The sequence below is a fragment of the Oncorhynchus keta genome, chromosome 16, assembly GCF_023373465.1.
Source record: "Oncorhynchus keta strain PuntledgeMale-10-30-2019 chromosome 16, Oket_V2, whole genome shotgun sequence".
Classification (NCBI taxonomy): domain Eukaryota; kingdom Metazoa; phylum Chordata; class Actinopteri; order Salmoniformes; family Salmonidae; genus Oncorhynchus; species Oncorhynchus keta.
Window position 1 is genome coordinate 14,821,027 of NC_068436.1, and position 23,616 is coordinate 14,844,642.

At 43.2% G+C, this 23,616-nt stretch overlaps 1 protein-coding gene across 5 annotated transcripts; it reads left to right on the top strand.

Moving 5' to 3' along the window:
• The first annotated feature begins 8,290 nt into the window (after positions 1 to 8,290).
• LOC118362105 (nephronectin) lies at positions 8,291 to 23,495 on the top strand. 5 transcript variants are annotated; one of them, XM_052464775.1, is made up of 8 exons: positions 8,291 to 8,607; positions 10,385 to 10,654; positions 12,602 to 12,739; positions 12,825 to 12,917; positions 13,115 to 13,237; positions 14,565 to 14,708; positions 16,477 to 16,611; positions 20,965 to 23,495. In XM_052464775.1, the coding sequence occupies exons 3-8, from the start codon at positions 12,700 to 12,702 to the stop codon at positions 21,183 to 21,185; spliced, it is 756 nt and encodes a 251-aa protein (XP_052320735.1). In that variant the 5' UTR covers positions 8,291 to 8,607; positions 10,385 to 10,654; positions 12,602 to 12,699; the 3' UTR covers positions 21,186 to 23,495. The 5 variants fall into 5 exon arrangements, with proteins under 5 accessions (XP_052320735.1, XP_052320734.1, XP_052320732.1 ...); XM_052464776.1 differs by having other exon boundaries at positions 8,293 to 8,607; positions 12,602 to 12,720; XM_052464774.1 differs by lacking the exon at positions 10,385 to 10,654.
• The last annotated feature ends 121 nt before the right edge of the window (positions 23,496 to 23,616 follow it).

The window sequence follows — 23,616 nt, forward strand, 5'->3', positions numbered from 1 at the left end:
CACTGGCGCCCTGTGCTCTTCACAGATGAAAGCAGGTTCACACTGAGCACATGTGACAGATGTGACAGTCTGGAGACGCCGTGGAGAATGTTCTGCTGCCTGCAACATCCTCCAGCATGACCAGTTTGGCGATGGGTCAGTCATGGTGTGGGGTGGTATTTCTTTGGGTCGCCGCACAGCCCTCCATGTGCTCGCTAGAGGTAGCCTGACTGCCATTAGGTACCGAGATGAGATCCTCAGACCCCTTGTGAGACCATATGCTGGTGTGGTTGGGCCTGGGTTCCTCCTAATGCAAGACAATGCTAGACCTCATGTGGCTGGAGTGTGTCAGCAGTTCTTACAAGAGGAAGGCTTTGGACTGGCCCGCCCGTTCCCCAGACCTGAATCCAATTGAGCACATCTGGGACATCATGTCTCGCTCCATCCACCAACGCCACATTGCACCACAGACTGTCCAGGAGTTGGTGGATGCTTTAGTCCAGGTCTGGGAGGAGATCGCTCAGGAGACCATCCGCCACCTCATCAGGAGCATGCCCAGGCATTGTAGGGAGGTCATACAGGTACGTGGAGGCCACACACACTACTGAGCCTAATTTTGACTTGTTTTAAGGACATTACATCAAAGTTGGATCAGCCTGTAGTGGGGTTTTCCACTTTAATTTTGAGTGTGACTCCAAATCCAGACCTCCATGGGTTGCTAAATTTGATTTCCATTGATAATTTTTGTGTAATTTTGTTGTCAGCACATTCAACTATATAAATAAAAAAGTATTTAATAAGAATATTTCATTCATTCAGATCTAGGATGTGTTATTTTAGTGGTCCCGTTATTTTTTTGAGCAGTGTATAATAACCACACCAATTTGTAAAGGACAGGTGTAGGTGGTTTGTATCACGTTTTGAATATACTACCATTAACGATCTCTGAGAAACTGACGAAAAGGTCAAAGTGTTCCAACCATCCCCAGTCTCCCTACATTTAGCTTATCTTCTGTCATTAGCATATACAGTACCAGTAAAAAGTTTGGACACACCTACTACTCATTCAAGGGTTTTTCTTTATTTGTACTATTTTCTACATTGTAGAAACTATGAAATAACACATTATGGAATCGTGTACAGTTGAAGTCAGAAGTTTACATACACCTTAGCCAAATACATATAAACTCAGTTTTTCACAATTCCTGACATTTAATCCTCGTAAAAATTCCCCGTTTTAGGTCAATTAGGATCACCACTTTATATTAAGAATGTCAGAATAATAGTAGAGAGAATGATTTATTTCAGCTTTTATTTCTTTCATCACATACCCAGTGGGTCAAAAGTTTACATACACTCAATTAGTATTTGGTAGCATTGCCATTAAATTGTTTGACTTGGGTCAAACGTTTCGGGTAGCCTTGCACAAGCTTCCCACAATAAGATGGTTGAATTTTGGCCCATTCCTCCTGACAGAGCTGGTGTAACAGTCAGTTTTGTAGGCCTCCTTGCTCGCACATGCTTTTTCATTTCTGCCCACAAATGTTCTACAGGATTGAGGTCAGGGCTTTGTGATGGCCACTCCAATACCTTGACTTTGTTGTCCTTAAGCCATTTTGCCACAACTTTAGAAGTATGTCTATGGTCATTGTCATTGAAACTGGCAATCGTGAGGACCGCCACAGGAAAGGAAGACCCAGAGTTACCTCTGCTGCAGAGAATAAACTCATTAGAGTTACCAGCCTCAGAAGTTGCAGCCCAAATAATTCCTTTACAGAGTTCAAATAACTGACACATCTCAACCTCATCTGTTTAGAGGAGACTGCGTGAATCAGGCCTTCATGGTTGAATTGCTGCAAAGAAACCACTACTTAACAACACCAATAAGAAGAAGAGACTTGCTTGTGCCAAGAAACAGGCAATGGACATTAGACCGGTGGCAATCTGTCCTTTGGTCTGAGGATTCCAAATGTGAGGTTTTTGGTTCCAACCGCCGTGTCTCTGTGAGACGTAGAGTAGTTGAATGGATGATCTCCACATGTGTGGTTCCCACCGTGAAGCATGGAGGAGGAGGTGTGATGGTGTCGGGGTGCTTTGCTGATGACATTGTCTGTGACTTATTTAGAATTCAAGGCACACTTAGCCAACATGGCTACCACAGAATTCTGCAGCGATACGCCATCCCATCTGGTTTGCATTTCGTGGGACTATCATTTGTTTTTCAACAAGTCAATGACCCAACACACCTCCAGGCTGTGTAAGAGCTATTTGACCAAGAAGAAGAGTGATGGAGTGCTGCATCAGATGACGTGGCCTCCACAATCACCCGACCTCAACCCAGTTGAGATGGTTTGGGATGAGTTGGACTGTAGAGTGAAGGAAAAGCAGCCAACAAGTGCTCAGCATATGTGGGAACTCCTTCAAGACTGTTGGAAAATCATTCCAGGTGAAGCTGGTTCAGAGAATGCCAAGAGTGTGCAAAGCTGTCATCAAGGCAAAGGGTGGCTACTTTGAATAATCTCAAATCTATTTTGATTTGTAAATACATTTTTTGCTTACTACATGATTTCATATGTGTTATTTCATAGTGTTGATGTCTTCACTGTTATTCTACAATGTAGAAAATAGTACAAATAAAGAAAAACCCTAGAAAAAAAACCTATATTGCCCTAAAATACTAAATGAACCCTTGCTCACCAGAATGATTCCATAAATCGATATAATCTGGTTGACATCGGTAAAGTTTTCTCATCCATCCACGTTTCGGGAGAGTGGAGAAACTACACCAAAAAAAAACATCTGAATGACATCAGTTTGACTGGTTGTAAGGAAATATAAAGCTGTGAAAAGGACCCAACATGTTTCTGATCAGATTTCAGTTCAGCTTGGATGGGTATTCTGTGGTTGAAATACTATCAAATCAAATCAAATTGTATTGGTCTCATACACATGTTTTTAGCTGATTTTATTGCAGGTGTAGTGAAATATTTGCTGATCGCACCTCTACAGATGGCTTAGTATTTAACTGCGCATTCACATTCTCTGAAGATGCTAAAATAAAGAAATCATATTTCTCTACTCCTGTTCCCAAGTCAAAATTTAGCACACATATGGTGTATCATTTTTTTGGCAAGAAATGCTTAATTCTGAGTTAATACTACGGCCATGTGAACCGTAGTTTAAGTCCACATCTTGTGACGGTCTAATTTGTATATAGCCTCACAGCACAGCCGGCACTGATATCATGCTCTTTTACCACTTCATCAAAACATTCATTTTCTGTCTCTCCCTTCTCTTTGTTTCTAACTCTCCATTTTGTTACTTTCCTCTTATTGAATTAAACTCTGACATTGCCCTTTTTGCCTCAGTAGATCGAAGTTAACTTTTTCTGCCTGGTCTCATAAGCGTTTGGGGATTGGCTATAGGCTATTAGGCGCGCATAAAGTTATGCCCTAAAGTTTAGGCTTATGCACTGATGCTAGATAGACAACAATAATAAAATAAAAAATGGAATGTAAGCCTATATAAAATGCACAAGAATGATACATTTATGGATTTTTAAAAAACGTGTTGTTTTCTCTTTATTCAACCTTCATCCACACAATATTTCATGACCCTAAACCAACCCTCCCCACTGCAGGCTATGAGTCACTCCCTCATCACTAGTGTGTGTATGTATGTGTGTATGCATGCATACGTGTGTAGGCTTGTGCATGTATGTATATGTGTGACCTCAAGTATCTGTGTGCATCCGCCGGAAGGGAACTAAAGTTACCAACAGACTGGGTGAGTTGAGTCAGAGTCAGTTGTTGAACCCAGATCCATCCAGTGACCAGACCACATAGGGATGGATGGAGTGATACTTCAGACTTGCCCCCCTCCTCCCATTTAGCTTGGGATCTGTCATTCATCTCACTTTGTCCCATGTCCCTCCCTTCCACCCTCCCTCCCTTCCTCTCTCCCTGCTGCTCTCATCAGGCCCTCGCAGGTGTCCCTCCCGTCTGGTGAACTGACCCTTGACCTATGCCCTCTTACACCTGGGAGACTCCTCCCACTGCAGTACGCACTCTGACCCCAGCCTGTTGTCACTCTGCCTGGCTACCTGCTAAACACATTAGGACCTAGTCCAGGAGCTGGTTGGTACCGGAACTTTCTCTGTGTTCTGAAATAAAGAGCCAGAGGGTTGATTCTGATTGGAATGTTGCTTAGTGTCTATTGGAGGTGGGTAGAGACCTAGGATTTGAAAGCAAGTTACTATTTTTATCTGCTGACTGGGCTCCTATTTATAAAGTGTCTCAGAGTAGGAGTGCTGATATAGGATTAGTGTTGCCTTCTAGATGATTATGCATAAGATTAAATGGACAGGGAAAACCTGATCCCAGATCAGCACTTCTACTCTAAGATGCTTTTTTATGGGCCCTTGTCTATAGGAGACGGTGCGACGAGAAAAAAAGGGGTCGTCTATCTTCCTGAAGCAGACAGAAGGTGGCAGTCCTCCCTCACAACTCTGGTTGACCGAACCACACTGACACCCTTAGAACAACCTCACACTGTCACTACCATCACTGCTGTTTCAGGTGTGGGCTCCCGAGTGGCGCAGCGGTCTAAGGCACTGCATCTCAGTGCAAGAGGCATCACTACAGACCTTGGTTCATTTCCAGGCTGTATCACAACTGGCCATGATCGGGAGTCCCATAGAGCAGTGCACAATTGGCAAAGCGTCTTCTGGTTTTGGCCAGGGTAGGCTGTCATTGTAAATAAGAATTGGTTTTTAACTGACTAGCCTGTTTAAATAAAAATAAATATAATTGCTTCAGGTGACTAAATGCATTTTGTGGGTGCTTATATTTGTCAAGTGTGTATGTATAAGCATGTGTGAATTGGAAATGTGTTTCATGCATATCCTATCTCCCCCTGAGACACCCTAGGAGAGTGGGTTCTCCAACCCCCCCTGAGACATCCTGGGAGAGTGGGTTCTCCAATTCCCCCTGAGACATCCAGGGAGAGTGGGTTCTCCAACTCCCCCTGAGACATCCTGGGAGAGTGGGTTCTCCAACTCCCCCTGAGACATCCTGGGAGAGTGGGTTCTCCAACCCCCCCTGAGACATCCTGGGAGAGTGGGTTCTCCAACTCCCCCTGAGACATCCTGGGAGAGTGGGTTCTCCAACTCCCCTGAGACATCCTGGGAGAGTGGGTTCTCCAACTCCCCTGAGACATCCAGCATAATAATAATTTTGTGGGTGCTTATATTTGTCAAGTGTGTATGTATAAGCATGTGTGAATTGGAAATGTGTTTCATGCATATCCTATCTCCCCTGAGACACCCTAGGAGAGTGGGTTCTCCAACCCCCTGAGACATCCTGGGAGAGTGGGTTCTCCAATTCCCCTGAGACATCCTGGGAGAGTGGGTTCTCCAACTCCCCCTGAGACATCCTGGGAGAGTGGGTTCTCCAACTCCCCCTGAGACATCCTGGGAGAGTGGGTTCTCCAACTCCCCCTGAGACATCCTGGGAGAGTGGGTTCTCCAACTCCCCCTGAGACATCCTGGGAGGGTGAGTTCTCCAACTCCCCCTGAGACATCCTGGGAGGGTGAGTTCTCCAACTCCCCCTGAGACATCCTGGGAGAGTGGGTTCTCCAACCCCCCTGAGACATCCTGGGAGAGTGGGTTCTCCAACTCCCCCTGAGACATTCTGGGAGAGTGGGTTCTCCAACTCCCCTGAGACATCCTGGGAGAGTGGGTTCTCCAACTCCCCTGAGACATCCTGGGAGAGTGGGTTCTCCAACTCCCCCTGAGACATTCTGGGAGAGTGGGTTCTCCAACTCCCCTGAGACATTCTGGGAGAGTGGGTTCTCCAACTCCCCCTGAGACATTCTGGGAGAGTGGGTTCTCCAACTCCCCCTGAGACATTCTGGGAGAGTGGTTTCTCCAACTCCCCCTGAGACATTCTGGGAGAGTGGGTTCTCCAACTCAAATACTGAATATGTGTGTTGTTCAGTCGCTATTTGAACAGTTTTGACTTGATTTGAAGCACATCAGATTCCACCACTATTTGATGTTGTTTCAGCCTGCCTGTTTTGACAGTTGCCGGTTTCTTCAACCCTGAAGGGGTGGCAGGGTAGCCTAGGGGTTAGAGCATTGGACTAGTAACCGAAAGGTTGCAAGTTCAAATCCCCACACTGACAAGGTACAAAATCTGTCATTCTGCCCCTGAACAGGCAGTTAACCCACTGTTCCTAGGCTGTCATTGAAAATAAGAATTTGTTCTTAACTGACTTGCCTAGTAAAATAAAGGTAAAAAAAAAAAAAGAGTTTGAGAATTTGTTCTTAACTGCATCCAATAGAAGGGTTCAATAGACTGTAAAAACTCTTCATTTGATCCAGTTGGGCAGCCCCACCTTTAGACACTGCCACTGATCTACTCAACTGTCTATTCCATACCTGGGGTCTGAGTTATGGAGAATTGTCTGTATGAAAGATCTACTCTAATGGAGAACTGTCTGTTTCTATACCTTGTGTCTGAGCCATGGTGTACTGTCTGTGGCTGTATGGCTGATCTATTCTTTCTGTTTCTATACCTTATGTCTGAGCTGGGGTGCTGTATGGCTGATCTACTCTGTATCTATACGCAGCGTCTGAGCATTGGAGTTCTGTCTGTATGAGGCTGATCTACTCTGTCTGTATCTATACGCAGTGTCTAAGCGGTGGAGTTCTGTCTGTATGAGACGGCCCCCCCAGGTTGAGGAGACAGACCACCACTGCACTGAATAGCTATGATGTGGTGGGAGAGGAGGACTTGGTGATTTGGTGTACTTTGTGGACCTGCAAATTAACCATTCCCACAAAAATTAATGTGGGCATAGTCGAGGGTAGAACAATCTCTCTCCTCCAGTACATTACTGCACTTCAAGTACCCCGGGGCTTTTAAAGCAAACAGAGTGAGAGAGAGAGGGATGAAGAAGAGAAAGGTGAGAGAGACAATTATACCATACAGAAGAAAACCACAGAGCATCAGAGAGAAAGTGGGAAAAGAGCAAGAAAGAGAGCAAAAGGGAGCGATAGGGATAGAGAGAGAATGACAGGAAGCACTTGCCGCACATTGCGCTATCCACACACACAGACTACCCTCCCTTCCTCTCCTCCTCCTGTTCACCATGGTCACTAACTACACTTCCCTTTTATTCTTCCCTTCTTTCGTTGCCAGGCAGGATTGTGTTTAATGGTATCATAATGACGAATGAGGTCTGAGGCTTGGCTGGGATTTTACTGGGTGGTTCCTTCTACCTCGCGTGGTGATGCGCAGCGGTGCACTTGACACTGTGCATGTGCGTTTCTCAAAAGAGCGCAGTCCACCCCGACCACCACCCCCGATGCCAAATTATTGAATCACTGTGATTGGTTAGATGCCATGTGTGGTTGGGGAGGTTTAAATGCCTCACATGTGTGTGCTCCCTGTACAATGCGTGGTGGATGGTGGCTCTGCAGTATACTCAGAGGAACCCTGAGGCTATCTATCTACCACAGTCATCTCATAATTAGCACAAGGGGGTTTGGAGAGCGCTGCCAAATATGTGCCATTTACAGTAAGTCTGTACTTGTTTTGGGGTCGGACAAATTGCAGTGTTGATTTGGAGCAGGGGAGCTTGTTCCCTCTCAGGATAAACACGCGTGGTGTAATGCAGGCCTACATAGGGATGCAATCAGCTCAGTGTTTTGAAATAAATACATCTAACTTTCGTCCTTATCAGAGGAAGCAATAGGAAAATCATGACTTTGCATTGCGCATTGAAGTAATGTCCCAAATCAATGCACAGCTTGTTTCCCTTTAACTGTCCTATATAGTGCCTGGTGTGATCACTATTTGTTTCATTCAGGCCGCCATGCAGGTGATTAACCCTGATTTCTGCCTCTCAGTCTAATGTAACTGATTGCTCACTGGTCATGCCTGGAAGTAGTTAACCGTTTAGCGTGTTACTTCTAATGCTTTGGTTCTGCCGTTGTCACTGGTGATTCTCGCGCTTTTTATCACAAAATGGGCCTACAAACTCTTATTCCCATAAACAAAAAACACATGTTTCCTACATGATAGAGACAGACCATGGGTGAGACCTTTGGTCCAGAGTCAGTCACGTCCTCGTGTGGGTTTGAGATTATAACTAAATTAGTGTGAATAAAAACTGAAATTGTCTCGCTATTTTCTGTCTGTGTATTTATTATTTAAATGTGATATTCAAAGTTGTCCATCTCTCTCTCTCTCTCTCGCTCTCTCTCTCTCTCTCTCTCTCTCTCTCTCTCTCTCTTTCTCTCTCTCTCTCTCTCTTTCTCTCTCTTTCTCGCCTGCCAGGTAACCTGTCCCACCTATTGGACAAAATTCCAAAAGTTCCAAGACACTCAATCATAAAACTAACTAGGAGGTGACCACGCCTTACTCCAGACTCACCGCAGGAGACGTGCTGGCACAATAACGAAATCATGAAATAAGGAAAATAATATGTAGCTGTTTTATGAGCTGACAATTACCTTCGTGATATGATGATATTTACGGTTGTCAGCGCGCGTCCGGTGCGCCAGTGGTTATCGCCATGCGTTTTATTGCGTTCTCCATGGCTTTTCAACAGGACAGGAGCAGGTATGAAACAACTATAATTTGCAGTTGCCGCTAATTAAATTATATGTGCGGTGTTGATGCAGGCTAAATCGCATGTATTTATCTACTGATCATGACTGTAGGTTATTCATCTCATGAACACCTGACTATCCATGTTTCGAGACTTTTCTTTACTGTTCTGCTATTTACAGTTACTATATTCTAAAGTCTGTGAATTGTTGGACCCACTTGGTTTGGGAGTAATCACTCAATAGTCTCATTTTCCTAGCCTTATTATTTACCACTTTGGTGTGGAGGTATGCACCCCTCAAAATGACTGCCTCTGGCATTTTGGACTGACGATTGTAGGAAAGGTTTAACATAAGCTACACAGTAAATGGTATCAAATCTCCCCTGCAGTTTTGTTTATTTCCCTCTTTTTAATGAAACAGCAATTATTGCCATTTGGAATACAGCATGTGTGTGTTGAGGCTTCTCTCCACTGCATGTGAACCTAGAAGGTGTTTCATAAGTAGTTACAACAGCTCCAAAGGACTTCCACTCATAGAAATAGAATGTATGTTCCAGAGTTCTGCTGTATTTACGACAATGCTTTGTAATAGTGACTACATATGAATGTATGAATATGTTGTTACCAATTGATTTTAGATTCTCTTCCACAAGCCTTAGAGAGCCTCAGTAGGTTGTTCAAAATGTGGACTGGTACTGTGTGTATATACAATTCCAGTCCACATTTTGGATACACCTACCCACTGCCAGATTTTTCTTTATTTTTACTATTTTCTACATTGTACAATAATAGTAAAGACATCAAAACTATGAAAAAACCCATATGGAATCATGTAGTAACCAAAAAAGTGTAAAACAAATCATAATACATTTTATATTTGAGATTCTTCAAAGTAGCCAACCTTTGCCTTGATGACAGCTTTGCACACTCTTGGCATTCTCTCAACCAGCTCCATGAGGTAGTCACCTGGAATGGATTTCAATTAACACGTGTGCCATGTTAAAAGTTAATTTGAGGAATTTCTTGCGTTTGAGCCCATCAGTTGTGTTGTGACATGGTAGAGGTGGTATACAGAAGACAGCCCTATTTGGTAAAAGAGCAGGTCCATATTATGGCAAGAACAGCTCAAATAAGCAAAGAGAAAAGACAGTCCATCATTACTTTAAAGACATGAAGGTCAGTCAATCCGGAAATTTCAAGAACTTCAAAAACCATCAAGCACTATGATGAAACTGGCTCTCATGAGAACCACCACAGGAAAGGAAGACCCAGAGTCACCTCTGCTGTAGAGGATAAGTTCAATAGTTACCAGCCTCAGAAATGGGCAATTAACTGCACCTCAGATTGCATCCCAAATAAATGCTTCACAGAGTTCAAGTAACAGACACATTTCAACATCAACTGTTCAGAGGAGACTACGTGAATCAGGCCTTCATGGTTGAATTGCTGCAATTAAACCACTACTAAAGGACACCAATAAGAAGAAGAGACTGGCTTGGGCCAAGAAACACAAGCAAGGGACATTAGACTAGTGGAAATCTGTCGATTTTTGGTTCCAACTGTCGTGTCTTTGTGAGACGCTGAGTAGATGAACGGATGATCTCTGCATGTGTGGTTCACACCGTGAAGCATGGAGGAGGTGTGATGGTGTGGGCTTGCTTTGCCGGTGACACTGATTTATTTAGAATTCAAGGCACACTTAACCAACATGGCTACTACAGCATTCTGCAGCAATACGCCATCCCATCTGGTTTGCGCTAACTGGGACTATCTTTTGTTTTTCAACAGGACAATGACCCAACACACCTCCAGGCTGTGTAAGAGTTATTTGACCAAGAAGGAGAGTGACGGAGTGCTGCATCAGATGATCTGGCCACAATCTCCCGACCTCAACCCAATTGAGATGGTTTGGGATGAGTTGGACCGCAGAGTGAAGGAAAAGCAGCCCACAGGTGTTCAGCGTATGTGGGAACTCCTTCAAGACTGTTGACAAAGCATTCCAGGTGAAGCTGGTTGAGAGAATGCCAAGAGTCTGCAAAGCTGTCATCAAGGCAAAGGGTGGCTACTTTGAAGATTTGTTTAACACTTTTTTTGTTACTACATGATTCCAATTGTGTTATTTTATAGTTTTGATGTCTTCACTATTATTCTACAATGTAGAAAATAGTTCAAATAAAGAAAATCCCTTGAATGATTAGGTGTGTCCAAACTTTTGCCTGGTACTGTGATACACTGCCGATTTAGCAGGTTTTCCTACTTACAAAGCATGTAGAGGTCTGTAATTTTTATCATAGGTACACTTCAACTGTGAGAGACGGAATCTAAAACGAAAATCCAGAAAATCACATTGTAGGATGAAGTAATTAATTTGCATTTTATTGCATGACATAAGTATTTGATACATCAGAAAAGCAGAACTTAATATTTGGTACAGAAACCTATGTTTGCAATTACAGAGATCATAGGTTTCCTGTAGTTCTTGATCAGGTTTGCACACACTGCAGCAGGGATTTTGTCCCACTCCTCCATACAGACCTCCAGATTCTTCAGGTTTCGGGGCTGTCGCTGGGCAATACAGACTTTCAGCTCCCTCCAAAGATTTTCAATTGGGTTCAGATCTGGAGATTGGCTAGGCCACTCCAGGACCTTGAGATGCTTCTTACGGAGCCACTTTTTAGTTGCCCTAGCTGTGTGTTTTGGGTCGTTGTCATGCTGGAAGACCCAGTCACGACCCATCTTCAATGCTCTTACTGAGGGAAGGAGGTTGTTGGCCAAGATCTCGCGATACATGGCCCCATCCATCCTCCCCTCAATACGGTGCAGTTGTCCTGTCCCCTTTGCAGAAAAGCATCCACCTCCATGCTTCACGGTTGGGATGGTGTTCTTGGGGTTGTACTCATCCTTCTTCTTCCTCCAAACACAGCGAGTGGAGTTTAGACCAAAAAGCTCTATTTTTGTCTCATCAGACCACATGATCTTCTCCCATTCCTCCTCTGGATCATCCAGATGGTCCTTGGCAAACTTCAGACGGGCCTGGACATGCGCTGGCTTCAGCAGGGGGACCTTGCGTGCGCTGCAGGATTTTAATCCATGACGGCGTAATGTGTTACTCATGGTTTTCTTTTAAACTGTGGTCCCAGCTCTCTTCAGGTCATTGACCAGGTCCTGCCGTGTAGTTCTGGGCTGATCCCTCACCTTCCTTATGATCATTGATGCCCCACGAGGTGAGATCTTGCATGGAGCCCAGGACCATCATCTTGAACTTCTTCCACTTTCTAATAATTGCGCCAACAGTTGTTACCTTCTCACCAAGCAGCTTGCTGATTGTCCTGTAGCCCATCCCAGCCTCGTGCAGGTCTACAATTTCATCCCCGATGTCCTTACACAGCTATCTGGTCTTGGCCATTATGGAGAGGTTGGAGTCTGTTTGATTGAGTGTGTGGACAGGTGTCTTTTATACAGGTAACGAGTTCAAACAGGTGCAGTTAATACAGGTAATGAGTGGAGAACAGGAGGGCTTCTTAAAGAACTAACAGGTCTGTGAGAGCCGGAATTCTTACTGGTTGGTAGGTGATCAAATACTTATGTCATGCAATAAAATACAAATTAATTACTTAAAAATCATACAATGTTATTTTCTGGATTTTTGTTTTAGATTCTGTCTCTCACAGATGAAGTGTACCTATGATAAAAATGACAGACCTCTACATGCTTTGTAAGAAGGAAAACCTGCAAGATTGGCAGTGTATGAAATACTTGTTCTCCCCACTGTATATATACTGTATATATGTTTATGTTTAGTCATGCTGTTGAAGAGAGAAACAATGTAGCAACACAAATAAGGCATTGATGACAACAACTATAGCTATGGTAGTGCAGAAACCTTGGGGTCTTTCTTAATTGTGGCTGATTAACCATTAGACCACTCTTCCTCTCCATCCACCCACCTTTCCATCTCCCTCCATCCACCCCTCCATCTATCTACCTATCCATCCATCCCCCCAGGACAGTGAGGGACTTGTCTGGGCGTCTCGGTGGGCCGTCGGGGTCCGTGGAGCTCTGCACCTTTGGCACGTCTACTGCCTGCTGTTTAGGCTGGAGGAATGTTATGGGAGTCTGCCAGCGTAAGTCAGCGGCCACTGGGCAAGTCCTCCAGAAACAACAACAATGCAACAATACACCAGCTGAGGTTATCATATGTGTTTACCTGCTCTCTCTGACCATCTAGCTGTGTGCAACAAGCCTTGCAGGAATGGAGTCTGTGTGGGTCCAGATAAGTGCTCCTGCTCTGTGGGATACAAGGGCCAGCAATGTGACCAAGGTGGCTATCTTTGACTCATGCATATGATTCATGCATGTTGATTTCAGATTCTGTATGATTCAAGCGTGTTGATTCCAGATACTGTGTGATTCATGCATGTTGATTCTTGGTTATTGATTCCAGATAGTATGATTGATTCATGCATGCTGATCTTGATATGATTCCTGATCCTGATTGTTGTTGGTTGTTGATTCCAGATGTGAATGAGTGTGGACTCCCAGAGCGACCGTGCTCCAACAGCTGTATGAACACCCAGGGTAGTTACCGGTGTTACTGCGACCCTGGATATAACCTCATGACAGATGGATCAACCTGCACCAGTACGTACCAGTTCAAACCGGTTTCTGCCCACTTTCCTGGAACATCATGTCCCAACTATTGATGGAATACCATGCCCGGGTAGAAGTCGCCCTCAGGCACTGATCTAGGATCAGCTCACCATCTAAACTCTAACATTATACACTAGGGGGTACAATGCAAAACCGATCGTAGATCAGTTTCTTGGGGGCAACTTCTTCCTACTGTGAATACCACAGGGCTCAGTGACAGGACTGCATATACTGGCGTGCTGATATGGGTCAAATGTTATTATAGACAAGGGGTCAAGTTTCAGTGGTCCTGGATCTTGATTGGCTGCTCAGCTTCCCCGTCAGCAGCATACCGACAGTCTAGATGATCAATTACCCAGAACCCCCCTGTCGTCCACGGGCCAATAGGGTCAAGTCTTATTCACTTGATCTGTGACATTTGTTGTATTGGGCACAGGTTTGGGCAGGTTACTTTATGGTACAGTGGGTACAGTGGGTTGGGTGGGTTACTGTATGGTACAGTCAGGGATGGGTAGGTAACTGTATGGTACAGTCAGGGTTGGGTAGGTTACTGTATGGTACAGTCAGGGTTGGGTGGGTTACTGTATGGTACAGTCAGGGTTGGGTAGGTTACTGTATGGTACAGTCAGGGTTGGGTAGGTTACTGTATGGTACAGTCAGGGTTGGGTGGGTTACTGTATGGTACAGTCAGGGTTGGGTAGGTTACTGTATGGTACAGTCAGGGTTGGGTAGGTTACTGTATGGTACAGTCAGGGATGGGTAGGTTACTGTATGGTACAGTCAGGGTTGGGTGGGTTACTGTATGGTACAGTCAGGGTTGGGTAGGTTACTGTATGGTACAGTCAGGGTTGGGTAGGTTACTGTATGGTACAGTCAGGGTTGGGTAGGTTACTGTATGGTACAGTCAGGGTTGGATAGGTAATAACTTTTAGATTATCCATACTCAGTAAGGTAACATAAAAACATCCTTTCTGAATTTAAAAGTAATACTAGAAGTAATCTAGTTTTTCAAAAGTAGGCCTATCTGTAATCTGATTACAATATTTTTGCTGGTAATGTTCGTTTTTTTGTCATCTGTTACTCCCCAACCCTGTGGGGGCAATATAGAGGCGCAACTGTTAACTGGTGTAATCAAAATCTAAAGCAAGGAATATAATATGAGTATGACACAAGACCAAACCAAGCTGGTTTCATATCATTGCTTGTGAGTCTATAGTATTACAGTACAGCACATGGTTTGTGTGTGGTGGCATGTGTTCGTTCCAACCATCCATTTCTGCCTTGACTCTCAGCCAGTTTATCCTGTGTTCTCTTCCAGAAGAGCCTGAGTGCTCCTCCTCACGCTGCCATTTCGCTTGCCAGATCGACCGGGGGGGAGAGGTGCGCTGTCTGTGTGCCCCCGGCCTCCACCTGGCCGCCAACAACAGGACCTGTGAAGGTGGGCTTCCTCGGCAACACCATGGTAACCCCATTGCCATGGCAACCACCAAACTCCTCCCTCCCCTCTAGTTCTTTCAGTTCCAATGCCATGGGAAGAAGTAAGGGGGGACTGGGATTGGGAAACAGCCCAGAGTTTGGTCCATTCCTTTGGCATTACTATGGGGTATACTGTATGCTAGCCATAATCGTAGCGTGACAGTGTGTAGCTACTAGTTCGGTCTCTGGCTGCCATTAGAGAGCAGGTGGAGAGACAGGTTCCCATATGTTCACTACTAGAGGACATGTTAACGACCTCCACCTAGTTATTACTAACAGCGCCTACCCACTGAGTCTGTCCACAGAACGATAAACCCTGCAATTACCCCAAGTGTTAAGAAAACAGAGCCCGGGTCCCAGTAGCTGTACTCTACTCTTTGCCCTCTCCTTAGAATAGCTAGCGCTCATTACTTTGAAGTCCCTTCGCTCGATAACTGTGGTGCGGTCGTAAAGTCCTCGCAGCAGACACCTTCTGTCCTGCTTAACGAGGCCCAGCCTCCATGGTTGATCCTGAGAGCCATTGCCTCATTCTCACGCCACAGGAGAGTAGCTGTAGGAACTGAGACCTCAGAGAAATCCTAACAGTCATATACGGTAGGTAGTTACAGTGGGACATATTTTTTATTTATTTTGTATTCTTCCCTTCTAATCGGGAACTGATTTAGACCTGGCACACCAGGTGAATGCAATTCATTATCAAGTAGAACAGAAAAGCAGCAGTACTCCGGACCTCTTAGGGAAAGAGTTGAACACCCCTTCTCTAGGTACTGCAGAGGCCTAGTCAGCTCTCTAACCCTGTTCATGGAGAGCTACCGTCCTCTAGGTTTTCATTCTAACCCAGTTCCTGGAGAGATATCCTCCTGTAGGTTTTCACTTTAACCCTGTTCCTGGAGAGATACCGTCCTTTAGGTTTTCACTCCAACCTTGTTCCTGGAGAGATACCCTCCTGTACATTTTCACTCTAACCCTGTTACTGGCGATATCCTCCTGTAGGTTTTCACTCTAATCCTCCAGTAGGTTTTCACTCTAACCCTGTTACTGGCGATATACTCCTGTAGGTTTTCACTCTAACCCTGTTACTGGCGATATCCTCCTGTAGGTTTTCACTCTAATCCTCCAGTAGGTTTTCACTCTAACCCTGTTACTGGCGATATCCTCCTGTAGGTTTTCACTCTAATCCTCCTGTAGGTTTCACTCCAACCCTGATTCAAATAATTAGCTGGTTGATAAGCTGAATCAGGTTAGTTACAACAGGAGGGTTTCTCTCCAGGACATGGGCAGCTTCAACAGAACCATTAGAACAAAGACATAACCATAGCATCATCATGACAGGTTCAATTCCCCTGTTATTCTGTACTTGGACCAACTCATTGTCAGTGTCTGAAGTGACATCATATTGTGGGATATACAGTATCACTCATTTGCCTTCATTTCAACCACATCTATATTTGAATAACATTAGAATTGTATCACATGAGTTGTTATTGTGTGTAAGTGTGTTGTGATTCCTTGTTGTTGAACAACAGCAGTGTACATTTCAAAGCACCTGTACAAAAAAACTCCCAAGATGGCCAAAGCACTCATGTCCTCTTTCTGATGTATAGGTAATGATTGTTTTGAGCTGAGAAAATGAACCTAGGTTCTTTACAGCACTTTGTCATCTCCCTTGTATATGTTACATCTAGTGGGTGTGTGTGTGTGTTTATGCATGCTAAGGTGTTGAGTTTGTGTGGCCTTGTTGTGCTGTTTTGCAGATGTGGACGAGTGTCGCTGGGCGTCAGATGTTTGCGATCCCCGGCGCACTTGCAAGAACACCTTTGGCAGCTTTGTGTGTGCGTGCAGGGAGGGCTTCGTGTTGGGGACGCTCCAGGACTCAGTGCAGTGTCGAGGTACGGACATCCCCCATACTGTACAGCAGGCTGTAAAGGCTCTTAGAAACCGATATTAATATCAACAGGGAATGTAAGGCTGTTAGAAACCAGTATTAATATTAACAGGGAATGTAAGGCTGTTAGATACCAGTATTAATATTAACAGGGAATGTAAGGCTGTTAGATACCAGTAGTAATATTAACAGGGAATGTAAGGCTGTTAGATACCAGTATTAATATCAACAGGGAATGTAAGGCTGTTAGATACCAGTATTAATATTAACAGGGAATGTAAGGCTGTTAGATACCAGTAGTAATATTAACAGGGAATGTAAGGCTGTTAGATACCAGTATTAATAATAACAGGGAATATACGGCTGTTAGATATGAGTATTAACAGGGAATGTAAGGCTGTTAGAAACCAGTATTAATATTAACAGGGAATGTAAGGCTGTTAGGTACCAGTATTAATATTAACAGGGAATGTAAGGCTGTTAGGTACCAGTATTAATATTAACAGGGAATGTAAGGCTGTTAGGTACCAGTATTAATATTAACAGGGAATATAAGGCTGTTAGGTACCAGTATTAATATTAACAGGGAATGTAAGGCTGTTAGGTACCAGTATTAATATTAACAGGGAATGTAAGGCTGTTAGGTACCAGTATTAATATTAACAGGGAATATAAGGCTGTTAGGTACCAGTATTAATATTAACAGGGAATGTAAGGCTGTTAGGTACCAGTAGTAATATTAACAGGGAATGTAAGGCTGTTAGATACCAGTAGTAATATTAACAGGGAATGTAAGGCTGTTAGATACCAGTATTAATATTAACAGGGAATGTAAGGCTGTTAGATACCAGTATTAATATTAACAGGGAATGTAAGGCTGTTAGATACCAGTATTAATATTAACAGGGGATGTAAGGCTGTTAGATACCAGTATTAATATTAACAGGGAATGTAAGGCTGTTAGATACCAGTAGTAATATTAACAGGGAATGTAAGGCTGTTAGATACCAGTATTAATATTAACAGGGAATGTAAGGCTGTTAGATACCAGTAGTAATATTAACAGGGAATGTAAGGCTGTTAGATACCAGTATTAATATTAACAGGGGATGTAAGGCTGTTATGTACCAGTATTAATATTAACAGGGAATGTAAGGCTGTTAGGTACCAGTATTAATATTAACAGGGAATGTAAGGCTGTTAGAAACCAGTATTAATATTAACAGGGAATGTAAGGCTGTTAGATACCAGTATTAATATTAACAGGGAATGTAAGGCTGTTAGATACCAGTATTAATATTAACAGGGAATGTAAGGCTGTTAGATACCAGTATTAATATTAACAGGGAATGTAAGGCTGTTAGAAACCAGTATTAATATTAACAGGGAATGTAAGGCTCTTAAAAACCAGTATTAATATTAACAGGGAATGTAAGGCTGTTAGAAACCAGTATTAATATTAACAGGGAATGTAAGGCTGTTAGATACCAGTATTAATATTAACAGGGAATGTAAGGCTGTTAGAAACCAGTATTAATATTAACAGGGAATGTAAGGCTGTTAGATACCAGTGTTAATATTAACAGGGAATGTAAGGCTGTTAGATACCAGTATTAATATTAACAGGGAATGTAAGGCTGTTAGATACCAGTATTAATATTAACAGGGAATATATGGCTGTTAGAAACCAGTATTAATATTAACAGGGAATGTAAGGCTGTTAGAAACCAGTATTAATATTAACAGGGAATGTAAGGCTGTTAGATACCAGTGTTAATATTAACAGGGAATATACGGCTGTTAGAAACCAGTATTAATATTAACTGGGAATGTAAGGCTCTTAAAAAGCAGTATTAATATTAACAGGGAATGTAAGGCTGTTAGAAACCAGTATTAATATCAACAGGGAATGTAAGGCTGTTAGAAACCAGTATTAATATTAACAGGGAATGTAAGGCTGTTAGATACCAGTATTAATATCAACAGGGAATGTAAGGCTGTTAGAAACCAGTATTAATATTAACAGGGAATGTAAGGCTGTTAGATACCAGTATTAATATTAACAGGGAATGTAAGGCTGTTAGATACCAGTATTAATATTAACAGGGAATGTAAGGCTGTTAGATACCAGTATTAATATCAACAGGGAATGTAAGGCTGTTAGAAACCAGTATTAATATTAACAGGGAATGTAAGGCTGTTAGATACCAGTGTTAATATTAACAGGGAATGTAAGGCTGTTAGATACCAGTATTAATATTAACAGGGAATGTAAGGCTGTTAGATACCAGTATTAATATTAACAGGGAATGTAAGGCTGTTAGATACCAGTGTTAATATTAACAGGGAATATACGGCTGTTAGAAACCAGTATTAATATTAACAGGGAATGTAAGGCTCTTAAAAAGCAGTATTAATATTAACAGGGAATGTAAGGCTGTTAGAAACCAGTATTAATATCAACAGGGAATGTAAGGCTGTTAGAAACCAGTATTAATATTAACAGGGAATGTAAGGCTGTTCGATACCAGTATTAATATTAACAGGGAATGTAAGGCTGTTAGATACCAGTATTAATATCAACAGGGAATGTAAGGCTGTTAGATATGAGTATTAATATTAACAGGGAATGTAAGGCTGTTAGATACCAGTATTAATATTAACAGGGAATGTAAGGCTGTTAGATACCAGTATTAATATCAACAGGGAATGTAAGGCTGTTAGATATGAGTATTAATATTAACAGGGAATGTAAGGCTATTAGATACCAGTATTAATATTAACAGGGAATGTAAGGCTGTTAGATACCAGTATTAATATCAACAGGGAATGTAAGGCTGTTAGATATGAGTATTAATATTAACAGGGAATGTAAGGCTGTTAGATACCAGTATTAATATTAACAGTGAATGTTAGAAAAACAGTCTGTCCTCTAAGCCTCAAAGTCTGCCTGTCTGTCTGCCTGTCTGTCTGTCTGCCTGTCTGTCTGTCTGTCTGTCTGTCTGTCTGTCTGTCTGTCTGTCTGTCTGTCTGTCTGTCTGTCTGTCTGTCTGTCTGTCTGTCTGACTTTACCCGATGTATGACATTTAATATAATTTCTTCCTTCCTTCAGATGGCCATGTGTCTCGTAAAATATGCTGTGGTAGTGTGTGTGTGTGTGTGTGTGTGTGTAAGCCAGACCCACTTTTCTCAGTGTCAGTGCTGTTTAAATGAATGACTACCTCACAGCACGCCCTCACATGTTCTTCTCATTTAACCTACGTTTCATTGTCAAACAGACCGATCCTCTGTAGATGAGCTTTGGCTGCAGCAACCCAGTGAGAGCCTGAATGTATTTGCGAACATTGCAACACCTATTTCCTGGAGCTTTGAAACAGACTAGTTGTTTCTCAACAACCCCTTGACTTCACACTCAGTGAGTCGCGGGCAGGGGCCAAGTCAAGTCATGACTTCCTGCTGGCTCTCTCTGTGTGCTGGCTGGCCGATAATGTCTTCACCTCAGAGCCAGTGAAAAGGTGGAAAAGCTATCCAGTAATACTCAAAACAAGCATGGGTCTTACTGTAAAACTGCATGGGTTTGGTCTCTGCTTTCCAGCTTGGTTTGGGTTGCCAAATTCAGAGTTCACAGGCAAAAGAGAAGCAACTGAAACACAGTCAGACTGCTAATACAACAGACCACCTGTTTGTGTTGAACGTGATTAGTAGCATTGGGATCAGGGCCAAGAGAGAAGGGAGAGAGGAGAGAGAGCGAGATGGAGAGAGAGAGAGAGAGAGAGAGAGAAGACAGTGAGAGAAGAGAGGAGAAGAGAAGAGAGAGAGAGAGAGGTGAGAGAGCGAGATGGAGAGAGCGAGATGGAGAGAGAGAGAGAGAGAGAGAGAGAGAGAGAGAGAGAGAGAGAGAGAGAGAGAGAGAGAGAGAGAGAGAGAGAGAGAGAGAGAGAGAGAGAGAGAGAGAAGAGAGAGAGAGAGAGAGAGAGAGAGAGAAGACAGAGAGAGAAGAGAGAGAGAGAGAGAAGACAGTGAGAGAAGAGAGAGAGAGAAGAGAGAGAGAGAAGAGAGGAGAAGAGAAGAGAGAGAGGGGAGATTAAACACAAAGCTGACTGTAGATTAGGACATCTGGAAAACATTATACAAACATCTACGTGTCTCAGTGTTAGATTCAATGGAGAATTGACTGATTTGAATTCAGATCTGTTGATACTTTCGATATGGCTGTTTCAGTTAGGATGAGACTGACAAAACAATATTTGTGTATTGAGGTTGATTCTCTTAATAAGAATCCACACAAGCTTTATTGCTTGGTGCTGATGATCATCTTCTTCTCACCATGTCACCGTATCCTCCTCCCTCTCCCCAGATAAGGACGAGTGTCTGGACAGTACTCACCTGTGTAGCCGTCATTCCCAGTGTTTCAACACCTCTGGTTCCTACACCTGTCAGTGTCTGGAGGACTACTCTGGCGACGGCCACACGTGCTGGCCGAGGAGAGCCTCCCAGTCCAAGACCTCCATGTACCTCCAGTACAAACTCTCCAAAAGGACCAGGCCCATACAACAACCACGACGTCCGCAGCTCTGACGGTGCCTCTGGTTCTGACTGATAACACTGTTGTGAAGTAGTTACTGGCGGGCATTTTGGGTCGAGCTGTGTTGAAGTAGCACATGAGAACTACGGGAGGAAAATAGATTTGTGTTGAAGCAGCTTCATAGGACAAATCACGAGGTCGATGTGGGGTAAATTGAGGTGGAGTTCCACTATCACAACATAGTTAAAGCCGAGTAATGCTAAGAATTCCTCACACAACTGGAAAGTGTGGTAACGGTCTGTTTTAGCCTATCATTTGCCAGGCCTCTCTTCAGTTAGTCAACAAAGATCCGAGATTGCTACACAGTGCCATTAGTGGTCTGCTGTTTGTTGTCAGTCAAAGAAGCCACTCATTTGACAAACACATTCGTCAAGGAACCACACTCTGTAGTCTGCCTGCCATGCTTCAGACTCAAAACGCTCTGTGATGACATGGACTTTTCTTTGGTTTAAGTTTCCCAGTTTATTGTCTCCGAAAAGGTCACGGTTAAGAACAAGTTTCACACGCACTGCCATACTGCTCGTTTGGCATTTGTAACCAATTTCACAATACACATAGGGGTTCTCGATAGGGACTTCATGTAGTGAGTAGTTTTCTGACAGGCCAGTGGGTGTACACGAGGGGACTATTAGTCCGTAGGGACTAGTCTTTTAGAGGAGTGTATACGTCATTATTTGTTAATAAAAGGCTGACCTCTTGTGGAAAGATAAGGGAGGATATTTGTCTTCTTCGAGAGATAGCAGCGTCACCCTGACTTCTCCATAGATGGGATCATAGATAGCAGTATCACCCTGACTTCTCCATAGATAGTAGTATCACCCTGACTTCTCCATAGATGGATCATAGATAGCAGTATCACCCTGACTTCTCCATAGATGGATCATAGATAGTCGTATCACCCTGACTTCTCCATAGATGGATCATAGATAGTAGTATCACCCTGACTTCTCCATAGATAGTAGTATCACCCTGACTTCTCCATAGATAGTAGTATCACCCTGATTTCTCCATAGACAGCAGTATCACCCTGACTTCTCCATAGATAGTAGTATCACCCTGACTTCTCCATAGACAGCAGTATCACCCTGACTTCTCCATAGACAGCAGCATCTCCCTGACTTCTCCATAGATGGGATCACAGCATCTGCCTGACTTCTCCATAGATGGGATCACAGCATCTCCCTGACTTCTCCATAGATGGGATCACAGCATCTGCCTGACTTCTCCATAGATGGGATCACAGCATCTCCCTGACTTCTCCATAGATGGGATCACAGCATCTCCCTGACTTCTCCATAGACGGGATCATAGACAGCAGCATCTCCCTGACTTCTCCATAGATGGGATCACAGCATCTCCCTGACTTCTCCATAGATGGGATCACAGCATCTGCCTGACTTCTCCATAGATGGGATCACAGCATCTCCCTGACTTCTCCATAGACGGGATCATAGACAGCAGCATCTCCCTGACTTCTCCATAGATGGGATCACAGCATCTCCCTGACTTCTCCATAGACGGGATCATAGACAGCAGCATCTCCCTGACTTCTCCATAGATGGGATCACAGCATCTCCCTGACTTCTCCATAGACGGGATCATAGACAGCAGCATCTCCCTGACTTTGAGAGATCGTCTGTTTGATGATGTAAAACGTCTGGAATAACGGTATAATTGTTGAATGGGGACCAACCAATCCAGTTTGTTGTTATTATTATTGTTGTGTGGGCTCTGTAATGTATTGTGGCTTCACTTGCCCTTTACATGGGAATGAAAGTCAGTCGGGATTGTAGACGTTTCATGATTTTGGATTCCACAGAGAAAATTGCCTTTAAATCCATATTGGGCCACAATAATGCTTCTGACTTACAGTACGAACATGGTCATGCCCATTTTATGACCTGTCATGGCAGGAAATCAGGGTAAAACAAGCTGCCACACTCTACATCAGAGGTGTAAAGTACTTCAGAAAACATACTTTAAAGTACTACTTAACTAGTTATTTGTGGTATCTGTGCTTTACTTTAATATTTATATTTTTGACAACTTTTACTTCACTACATTCCTAACGAGGATGATGTACTTTTTACTCTATACATTTTCTCTGACACCCAAAAGTACTTGTTACATTTTGAATGCTTAGCAGGACAGAAAATGGTCCAATTCGCACACTTATCAAGAGAACATCACTGGTCATCCCTACTGCCTCTGATCTGGCGGACTCACTAAACATGAATGCTTTGTTTATAGATGGTGTCTGAGTGTGACCATGGCTATACGTAAATAAAAAAACAAGAAGATTGCATCTGGTTTGCTTATTAATAAGTAATTAAGGAATTTAAAATTATCTGTACTTTTACTTTTGATATTTAAGTATTTTTGGCATCTACATTGACTTTTCATACTTAAGTACTTTTAAAACCA